The sequence below is a fragment of the Gadus macrocephalus genome, chromosome 22, assembly GCF_031168955.1.
Source record: "Gadus macrocephalus chromosome 22, ASM3116895v1".
NCBI lineage: Eukaryota > Metazoa > Chordata > Actinopteri > Gadiformes > Gadidae > Gadus > Gadus macrocephalus.
Genome location: NC_082403.1, coordinates 17,244,692 through 17,255,489, shown reverse-complemented (window position 1 = coordinate 17,255,489; position 10,798 = coordinate 17,244,692). Strand labels below are relative to the sequence as shown.

The 10,798-nt window shown below is 46.3% G+C and overlaps 2 protein-coding genes and 1 long non-coding RNA gene across 4 annotated transcripts in view; 1 reads left to right on the top strand and 2 right to left on the bottom strand.

Moving 5' to 3' along the window:
- Window positions 1-825, top strand: part of gpr3 (G protein-coupled receptor 3) — a 2,764-nt gene extending 1,939 nt beyond the window's left edge. The window contains exon 1 of the mRNA XM_060042653.1: window positions 1-825. This exon is cut by the window's left edge and continues 1,939 nt beyond it. Coding sequence (XP_059898636.1) covers window position 1 — 1 coding nt within the window. The 3' untranslated portion in view covers window positions 2-825.
- A 552-nt stretch (window positions 826-1,377) lies between these two features.
- Window positions 1,378-10,378, bottom strand: wasf2 (WASP family member 2). 2 transcript variants are annotated; one of them, XM_060042650.1, is made up of 9 exons: window positions 10,225-10,378; window positions 8,997-9,168; window positions 8,557-8,691; window positions 7,991-8,144; window positions 6,823-6,940; window positions 6,511-6,629; window positions 4,372-4,524; window positions 3,103-3,596; window positions 1,378-2,845 (listed from the first exon to the last, which is right to left on the bottom strand). In XM_060042650.1, exons 2-9 carry the CDS (start codon window positions 9,127-9,129, stop codon window positions 2,688-2,690), a joined length of 1,464 nt encoding a protein of 487 aa, XP_059898633.1. In that variant the 5' UTR covers window positions 9,130-9,168; window positions 10,225-10,378; the 3' UTR covers window positions 1,378-2,687. The 2 variants fall into 2 exon arrangements, with proteins under 2 accessions (XP_059898633.1, XP_059898634.1); XM_060042651.1 differs by having other exon boundaries at window positions 3,103-3,593.
- On the bottom strand, window positions 3,619-4,364 carry LOC132450651 (uncharacterized). The gene is made up of 3 exons (XR_009523893.1): window positions 4,181-4,364; window positions 4,055-4,090; window positions 3,619-4,018 (listed from the first exon to the last, which is right to left on the bottom strand). It is a non-coding gene; the product is annotated as an uncharacterized LOC132450651 (long non-coding RNA).
- Window positions 10,379-10,798: the final 420 nt, after the last annotated feature.

Below are 10,798 nucleotides of genomic sequence, written 5' to 3'. Positions count from 1 at the left end.
ACACCCACAGCCCCCCCCCCCCCCCCTCTGAACGGACCAAGTTACACGGACCACCTTGAAGATGCCAAAATGCAGAAGAAGCGCGAAGGCTGCCAAACCCACACACACGCCTCCACCTACACACATATAAATCCACATACACACACACACAAACGCAAGCCCCCACGTACACACCCACCCCCACACATACACACACGGCCGCAGCCACAAATACACATACACACACACATACACACAGAAGTTGTATAAGTGTACCAGAGAAGATGAAGTGTGTGTCTGCAGATCCCATGTTAGCAGAACGTACTGTGCCACAATCTTGGCTGGAGGAGCACTCTGGCTGCCCCTACAGAGACTGAATGTACCGTCTCTTGTGTTCTTGTGCCTCATTCACAATCAATTGTAACTCCCCTGGACATGCAGGATGGAGCAATCACGGGAATCAGCAATCTCGTCTATAGCGGAAAGCACCCCAATAAATCGTGTACGGTGTGGATAACGAATTGATCATCTTTAGCACTTTAAGATAGGACAGGATGTTGGAATTCAAATGCAAGCCCTTCAAATGCAAGCCCTTAAACATTCTCTGGCCTAACATACTCTAATGTGACATGTTTGATGACCTGAAGAGGTCGAGTCTTGTGTGCACCAATGCCTATTTAAAAATGTCCTACGACCTGGGAGATTCTATTTTGCACATGCTATCAAAGGCACTTTTAAAGTTTGTGATCCTATGTTCCTGTTGCACAACCTTTTTGAAACAAATGATTTTTTTATAAAGATGAATAATAAATGTGAATTTTTCTAGCAATCCACGTCAGAGTCCTCTCTTGGTTTGTTCCGCTCCCGGTCTGCTCGTCTGACTTTAATCCAGTGAAGCCCCAGCAGAAGCTGCCCGCGGCTCTGAGCGTTAAATAATTTGGTGGTGAAAGGAAAGGTTTGGTGGAGCTCGGGCCCCCTCCTTCCGCCCAAACACGCGCCCTGTCGTGTCTGGTTATGAGGAGCTGACATAAGGAGGAGAAGAGGGGGGTTACATAAGATGGATCCTCCTCCTCCTCCACGTGTGCTCATGTCCTGGCCCACGAGGAGTTTCTCCCCCTCCCTTCCTCCCACCCACCAAGCAGAGTCCGCCACATGGGAAACATCACAGGTGACATCCGCTGTGAAGATAAATCAAGGGTATTTATAGGAATAATAAATAAAAAGCCTTTCTCTCGTAGATTATATGATTCGGAACACCGAATCAAATTATTTTGATTCGCTATACCGGTTTAGGAACCCGCCTTTAAATGAATCATGGTTTAATCCATTACTAAGGAGTCGATTCTGTATGTATCGTAGGAGCCGTACGTAAAGGATTAAAGAAAACTAAATGTGGAATCCATTTTGACTATCTTTATTGACATGTTTATCATCGTAATTTACAGTATGCATAGGCGAGTTGAAGCAGAGTTGTGACTAAACATGCTGCTTGATTGTGGCTTGTTTAATAAAAAAGACAAGATATATAATTCTAACAAAAGGCACTTGGTCCAAAACAAATTATTGATCGGGCATAATTACAAAATAAAGGCACTTACTAAAATGGCACAGGAATATGTTTTGGAATAGGCGAAGCAGGGGTCGTATTATTTTACATGGCAGAAGGTGTGGCTATAGATACCCACGAAGAGATGAGCTTATGACGGGCACGGTAAAGGGGTGAGGGTCAGAGTCTGTTCAACACCGCAGTCGTGTAAAACCCCACAGGCAATAATGAGACAACCGCCTTTATTCACACTGAACTCTGCAACATGAATTCATGAATAATCAGCGATCATTGTGTGAAGCAATCCGAGTCAGCAGTCCCGGTGACAGTCAACCCGCCGCCCAGCCATCGCCACACCCCCCCCGTTAGGAAATGAGCACCACATCCTCATGGCAATTGTTCCCATGACAACCATAGACGGAAGGAAATAGAAGTGTGAAAGAGGAGTAGGAAAAAAATAAAGTGTGTTTTGGTCTTAACGAGATTGTGTAATTAGTTTTTGCAATATGAAATACGAAATTACATGAAACACAAACCACAACCGTATCATACAAACAACTATATGTTCTAGTACTACCTAATGGCCAGTGAAACAGTAATAATGTTGGCAATGTTTCACAGAATAAAAAAAAATGGTGTTTCCATCAAGAACATATAAATACTGAATTTACAGTATACTGTTTGTACATAGAGTGGCAAAACAAAATGCAAAACGTAATTAAAGCAGGTTGCTTACAAATGATAAAAAGGGTGATTGGTTATATACGTGTCTATATATAGGAAATACTAGATCACTTTGTTTACACATGCATGAACTCATACTTTAAAGCTTTATATATATATATTTAGATTCTCCGACGGGAGTAGCATTGTGCTGGTAATTTTAATACAATGCTCACCGTAATCTCAGAAATTATACAAATAGAGAAGTATTTGAAATTTTCCCACTCTCGGATCTTCGGAAAATGTAGACACACACACACACACACACACACACACACACACACACACACACACACACACACACACACACACACACACACACACACACACACACACACACACACACACACACACACACACACACACACACACACACACACGTCGGGTGAGGAGACGAATGATTAGGGGGGGAAGTGGGGAAGGGGCGGGCTAAATCTGATCAATCGGACCAATCGTCGTCGTCCAGCTCTGAGGAGTCGTCCTCGCTGTCGCTGCACTCCACGGCGATGCGGCGGGACAAGATGGCGGCCACGTCGTTGGTCACGTCGTCCCGCTTCTCCTGCTCCCTCTGCTCCTCCACCTTGCGCAGGTTGAAGCCTGGGGGGTTTAGGAGGGTCAAAGGTCAACAGTCATTAAAACATTGTCACGTTTGAAAAAAAGAAAAGTTGACCTTGAGCATTGATAATAATAATAATAATAATACAAGAAATTGAACTATTGACGTGACTACATTATCTTGGAGCAAGGGTTCTTAAATGTTTTCCTCCAGGACCCCATAGATAGTTTCAGTGTGTCTGTGGGACCTGACTGTAGACACGGTGCACCCCCCCCCCCCCCGAGGGCAGGGACTGTACCTTGGCGGATGGCCTGGAGCAGGTCGCTGTGGGCGTCGCCCTCCTCCTCCTGGGGCGGGGGCTGAGGCGCACCGCCGGACGGGGGGAGAGGAGCAAACCCACCGGAGGAGGGGGGCGGAGGGGGCCCGGGGGGAGGGGGGCCGGGAGGAGGCGGTGGTGGGGGGGGTGGCGGGGGGCCTCCGCCCATAGAGGGTGGGGGAGGTGGGGGAGGCGGGGACATGGAGGCGAAGCTGGGAGGGGGCGGGGGAGCAGGGGGGGAGGGATAGGCATTGGGAGAGGAGGAGAAGGGCGGGGGGGAGGGCGGGGCATCGAACCCGGGCGGAGGCGGCGGGATTCCGAAGCCGCCGGAGACGGGAGGCGGGGGAGGCGGGGCCGGGGGGGGCACGAGGCCGGGCCGGTTGCCGCCCATCTGGGAGCCCATGGGCGGGGCGGGCGGGGGGTGGGTGGGGCTCAGCACCCCGGGGCGCTTCTGGGTGGGTGCTCCGTCGTAGCTGCTGGAAAACACAGCGCGGGTTCAAAACAATAACAACCCCTTCTCGAATCACGCAACGTAAAACTAAAAACAATCAACGTTGTAGAATAATCGACCCAGAAGCTCCGCTCCCTCTCCAGGACCTCCTGGATAGCAGACCTTTCATTTGCACCAGAAATCCGACTCTAAACATGAACAAGCCTTCGCGCTGACATGACACCCTCAAAGTAACTGCTGAGTCATCCCGCCCTCTACACCATATTATGCAAGCCTTGTATAATATGGTGTAGCTCTGTGCTTCTACCTAAAGCTCTGTTCTACTACCTATAGCTCTGTGCTACTAGCTACAGCTCTGTGCTTCTACCTACAGCTCTGTTCTACTACCTACAGCTCTGTGCTACTACCAGTAGCTCTGTTCTACTACCTATAGCTCTGTGCTACTACCTACAGCTGTGATACTACCTATAGCTGTGATACTACCTATAGCTGTGATACTACCTATAGCTGTGATACTACCTACAGCTGTGATACTACCTATAGCTGTGATACTACCTACAGCTGTGATACTACCTACAGCTGTGATACTACCTACAGCTGTGATACTACCTATAGCTGTGATACTACCTATAGCTCTGTGCTACTACCTATAGCGCTGTGCTACTACCTACAGCTCTGTGCTATATGCTATGCTCATGTTCTTTGATAGCTGTGACTGTGCGGAGCCAAAAGGCGGGCAGAGTGTGCGCCAGTTTGCTGACGTCGTTGACGCTGCGGTGAACCTGGAGGAGGGGCCTTACCCCATGTCGGGCGGCGGGGGCAGGTCGTCGTCGTGCGAGGGGGACATGGGGGAGCCGGGCTCGTAGGGGTAGGAGCTCTGGTCGTAGCCTTCAGACGTGAAGCCCTCCCCCGAGCCGATGCTGCCGTTCAGGTTCAGCCCCTCCGTGGAGTTCCTGGAGACACAACGGTGGCGTCAGTAACAGCACGGCGCACACTACGGCCGTCCACCGAGGGGACGCTCCACGCAAACACCGGGAGGACGTTTGTATAGAAGGGGATTTGACGTCCCCAGCGTACTGGAACGGGTGGCGTTTGTATCGTGACACAAGCTGATGCTCTTTTAACACGATATGTACAAGGTGTACAATGTGTTTCCAGCGGTTCTTTGTTACCCAGGCGGTTTTACCTGACATGTGTGCGACTAAACTTCTGCTACTTATTTTTACCTTGTTACTTGTTTTACTAGGGATGTAAAATGTGCTCGATAAAAACGCAACCTTATTTTAATTTGTTTAATAAAAATGAACGCACTCTTTTATTTTCACTGTGATATTGAAAGGTTATGCCCACAGGACCCACTATCCCTTCATATCAGAATTCACCCACTTTTAGTTCCACTTACTTTACACTCAATAACACTTGCAGTAAGTAACAGCCTGTTTACAATTCACAAATCTGTGGTGCTACTTGTTTGAATTAAACTACACTTGAAGTAACTGTTGGTTTACAATTGTGCTAAGTAACTGCCTGTTTACAATTCCCAAATCTGTAGTGTTCCGTAAATTTCCTATTCAACCCACACTGATAGTCAATAAAACTCCCTCAAGATCACTTGGTCTAGTTGTTGCTTATGAAGTACATTTGGTATGAATGATAATGTGTCATTCCATTTTATGACCTAATTTAACTTCAATTGTAATTGATTTAAAATAGAATTTAAAAAATTGCCATTAATTGTGAGTTAACTCACCAATACTAAGCGATTAAAATGTGTCATCGTTTGACAGCCTTATTTTTTTTTTACATATTATAATTTGTACTTATCTATTTACTTATATCGTATAGTTGCTGCTATGGGGCTGTTGAACCAAGCCTAAGAATTGTACTATATGTACTAATAAAAGCAATTCTGATACTGACCAGGTGGGAGCAGCTCATGTTTGTGAACGATTCCAGTGGCATGGTTGTATTTAGTTGCTCACTTTGTGTATGACTTAAGTCTGTTATTCTGTCCTAAGACTTTACTCTGAGTCCGTATCCACACAGCAGAGGTCTTTGGGCTCTGCTGCTCAGGGCTGGTTGGTTCGTTGTGGTTCATACACGTTTAAAAAGGAAAGGAGCCAATGTCAGTAAGAGTCACAGCTCCCAGATACCTTAGTCGTTAGTAAAGGGCCAGCGCATATGGCTCGCTTTGCCCTTGGACCAAACATGCCCGTCGACAAAAGAGTCCGCCATATTGTAATCATAAGCAAACACGTAGACACACATTTTCTCTAACGCAATCTCAAATGGGTTTTGAGTGACTTTGGCTTTTGTATTTCCTTCCTTAAAATCCACCGTTTGCAATAGCTTTCTTTCATTTACGCATTGGTAGGAAATCCGGACCACCAGTAATAAAATATACTTTTGTGATCAATCACAGGTATAATGCGGTTAAAAAGGTGGACAACAAAACATCCTGGCTACTTTCATAGCCCGCTCGATCAGCATCTTCAAACACTGGAGAATGTATGACTCATCCGGATTGGTTGATTTAAACATGTGTTGGTTGTGTGTTAAGACATTGGTGTGACCAAAGGGCTGATTATGGTCCCACGTCACGCAACGCAACGACCACGCAGACGCTTCGACGTAGTCGTGAACCTGTTTTGGTTCTGCGTCGGGTTTTAGTGAGCGGACCAATCACAGCCCTTGCTGCTGAGTCGCCTCGACGGAGTTAACATTTTTGGGGAGGCGCACGTCAGGCCCTTGCGGTGAACGCAAGGAGGGTCCGCAAGGACGTAACGGGTCCGTCACTTAGCTCATGCCCTCCAACATTCTACCACACCTAACGTCCATGTGACTACATGGACGTTAGGTGTGGTAGAATGAGGTGTCCCTCAGAATCGAGGGAGCCGAACCCTTGGGTGAGCCCTGTTGGGCTGAGAGCTCAAACTCACGTCAGGTCATTCTTGGGCACCACAAACTCCTCGCCCATCTTGCGACGCTCCCACTCGTCCTTCCTGGTCTTGATCTTACGGGGATTCAGGGTCCGCGGGTTCAGGTCCTTCTTCTCCTTCTGCTCAGAGGGGCAGTGGGGAGAGAGGGGGAGGGAGAGATGGTGGGTGAGCAAGAGAGGGAAAAATAGAGAGCCATCACGGACATTCAGGAGTTGCAAACAAAAGCAGCCACCGGACACATGCGCGCGTGTTTGAGCAGGTGGGGTGTACGGTAGTGGGGTGTGTGTGAGGGGGGGGTTGTGCTGGACTCACTCTGTGCTTGCGTCTCTCCTTCATGATGTCTTTGGTATCCTGCAACATCTTCTCCTTCCACAGTTCAAAGAAGTAGGACGGGTCCGTGTAGAACTTCAACGCCTCCCTCCCGTCATCCCTGCAGGCCACCACACACAATCGTCAACATACCCTCCTGTGTGTGTGTGCATGTGTTTCACAGATGTCATGAATTAACATGCATGACAACCTCAGATCAATTCATTTCTCAATTAGGATTAATTTATAATTAATTCAAAAGTTAGTTAGTTTATTAGTTGTCCCCTTAGGGAAATTCTTTTTCACAGTTTCCTTCCGTCATTTCTCGTCTACATTTCTCATCATAGGCACATAAGTGTTATTAAAAGGATAAACAGACATATCTGTATCGTCCATTGACTTACAGAATGACAGTTGCCTAGCTCCATGTGAGCGGAATTAACTTCTAATTGCTTCCCAACGAGTTTGGCTTATTAGAAACCAGTGCTAGTAACCCCGCCGCTGACGTATCACCCTCTGTTTTGACTAATCAGCCGCTCGGAGCAGTGGATAATATAATTGCGCAATCGGCAAAATCACATGTAGCCTAATAATCAAAGTGCCGAAAATAATACCAAATTATCTGTGTGTCTGCAGACAAACTTCAATCGTGTTGTGGGACTATTCACAATCTTGGGGAAGTGAACTTTGTAGTGCGTTCCCCTCCCATGAACATGGGCAAGGCTACTGTAACTCAGCAATAATGAAAGTAACGGAAAGCAAATGCTGACCCAGGGATTCAACTCCTCCCCTGGATGCACATGATGAATTTCAAACTTCAGCTCGTCTGCAAGTCAGGCTATCGTCGATGTACAGATATCTTGACGTACCCTTTTAAGTGTTTTTAAGAGTTCTTCACTTAGACGTCACTTCGATTTAGGAGTCTGTCAAATTTATAACACATGCTGTCAATAATCTCAACCTCCACCTCAACTGTCAATAATGTTGACACTTATTTCTGATCTGCATTTCTTGCGCAGGGATACATATTTTCATTTCGTTGTATTTCATTTTCTACTACCGTCCAATAGCTGCTGCCGTGACACCGAAGCCTCCCGTCTGGGGTTCATAAAGTCCTCATCTTGTTCTAGGGGTTTCCCTGGGCTCTGGTGCGTATGTCGGGGGCCCTTACCGGTACTGGCTGAGGTTGTTGAGCGGCGGTGGCTCGTCGCAGGTCTGGTAGGTGTCCTGGATGGGCATGGGCAGGGAGGGCCGCGTGAACATCTGCTGGTCCTGGGTCAGGTTGCTGCGGAAGGCCTTGCGCTGGGTGATTGCCTGCAGGGACACTGAGGGAGACGGCGGGAGGTGTGTGTGTGGGGGGGGGGGGGGGGGGGGGGTCAAGAGACAAAGGAAGATCTAATTTATCTGGTAGTGCAACGCAGGGAATGTGCGTCTCACAGCTGTTGGTGCAATTCAAAAAGAAGAGAATACAAAGAACTACAAAAATGATCTACAAATAAATGGAGTTATTAGATATGAAATATAATCATTGATAGGAGAGATACGTAAGCAATAAGAAAATAAATTGGAGCGAGGGTAGATATATTATTAATGTTTTAATGGAGGCGATGGACAGATTTAGATTTACTTAGTACCGTGTTAAAAAATGACAGCACTTACAGTCGTCATCGTTTTTTTCTTTGCTCTGGTTTTCTGTGCATGTGTAGTGTGTGTGCCTGTGGTTGTGTGTGAATGTACCTTCTTCCTCTTTGGGGTCCAGTTGGGTGACCTTGACCTGCAGGCGATCCACCCTCTCTCCCAGCGTGTTCACCCGTGTTGCAAACGCCTCCGCCTGCACAAATAGCTCCCCAAATATGTCCTCCGCATACTTGCCTAAACACAACCACACACATGAATAATGGACACGCGACGGAAGTTAAGGCTAATGAACACATATAGTCAATACAGAGACACACACACACACACACACACACACACACACACACACACACACACACACACACACACACACACACACACACACACACACACACACACACATTAAGGCTAATGTATAAAAATAGTCAATAGACACACATCAATAATGTACATTTATACAGAAATTAAAGCTAATGTACACACATAGTAAGTACACACACACACACACACACACACACACACACACACACACAACTCACTTAGGCTGCCGAGCTGTCGGATAATGTTTGCCAGGCTGATGTTGGTGACACACTCCAGCTCGCTGCGGACGCTTTCAGGGAGTGTCTGGCGACACACATGCCTGGGCTCGATGTTCCTCGTCACCAGAGGCATGGCGGATAGAGGGGCTTAGTGTTCAGTGGCTCCTGGGCCCTGTAACAAGGAAACACACACACATAGGGAATTACTTAATGAGGTTTCAAATGGGAGAGATGTTCTGTGAGAAAGGCAAAAGCCTTCATGTGGTCGGGGTTCCTCAAATACACTCATGTGACCGGTCAAGAAGTAGACACTCATCAGAATACCAGACGAACTATTAAAGAAGCAGAACTAACAAGAAGCCTGTTCATTGGAGAAGAGTTGTCAAAACCGTGGAGACAGCAATTACATTATGAGATTGTCAACGACTTCTCAGTGAAAAGGTTGACTCTGATCCGAGGCCATAGCCTACTGTTGCATTTATGGCACACAGTATTACAAATACTGAGACGCATAAATATGATAGCAAAAAAAGGGCACACAAGTTTCAATGAATTCGTGCCAGAGAACCACAGGACCCTTTGTGCAACCCTTTTGTACCCTTTGCCTTTCAATGGGAAACATGACTGTATAGCTGTTCATTGTCCTGTAATCTCCCAAGAAAAGAGCGGATCCAATTTGGTTTTAAACACAAACAAATGCCCATATAGCTTGGCGAAAGTGCACTATAGGGTAAGGTTTCTATTTGTGGTCTCCTAATTACAAGCTTCTGAGTGATACCAGTGAGATCATAGGAAACCCGCTGTAAGTGCTCAGTGCTGGCCGTAGGTCCTACATATGAGCCGATGTGTGTATAGACATCATTAATATCCAGCTGATTTTAACCCAACATGTACATATGGTTACATTATTGTGTCCTACTGTAAGAGCCGTATGACGGTAATGCACAGGCCAACGGCCCCGGCGCGTCCAATTTAACACTTTACATTAAACGAGTTAGCCTACATTTAACGTTACGAGAAAATACTTGTTTCGGGGGCGATGTATATTATTTATTGTATCACCTTTAACATTTTAGTAAGAGAATGGTTGAATAAAACTTGGGTTCTTCGGCCTTGTCAGAGCAGGAAGTAACTTGACAGCGCCTCTGATAGGGCGTAACGCTACTCGTGCGCATACCTAAACAACATATGCGGTATAAAACCCACCCGTTTAACGCACTGTACTCACCGTCAAAACGGAGAAGTGTAGGATGTATCCAACAAGTGAAGTTGTTGTTTTATCTCAAGATTCCTACAAGAAATATCTGGCGCTGCCCTATCCACGGAGGAACCGAAGACTGAAAAGAAGGACCAGATTTCCGAACTTCTCATTGGTCCAAGGCTTGTAACGCTACATGCCTATTGGTTGCTACGCCTGTCACGCAGGTTCCAAAGACAGGATATGGATTTTTTTCTTACGTAAAAATCGCAACTCCACCCTGAATTGGTGTAAACATCTGACCGTAATTTGCGTATCGCAGGGTGGAGCCAGAAAGCGCATTCTTCACTGCGCTCCAGCGGGTCTCAACTCAACCGAGGAATGTGTTCGTTCAACATTTGTATTTACCCTTAAATTATTGTATAGTCTATAAAACCTTCTTTAATGACAGTATATGTGTGTAATATCAAATTAAGAATTTCGTGTAGCATTGAACAAACAGTTGTTACAATTATATTGACTTATATAATATTAGATTCGCAAATTAGTTAAAAAGTGGTGTTGTGTTGTTTTTATTGTTAATCGTTTGCAAGGAGTCTTCATT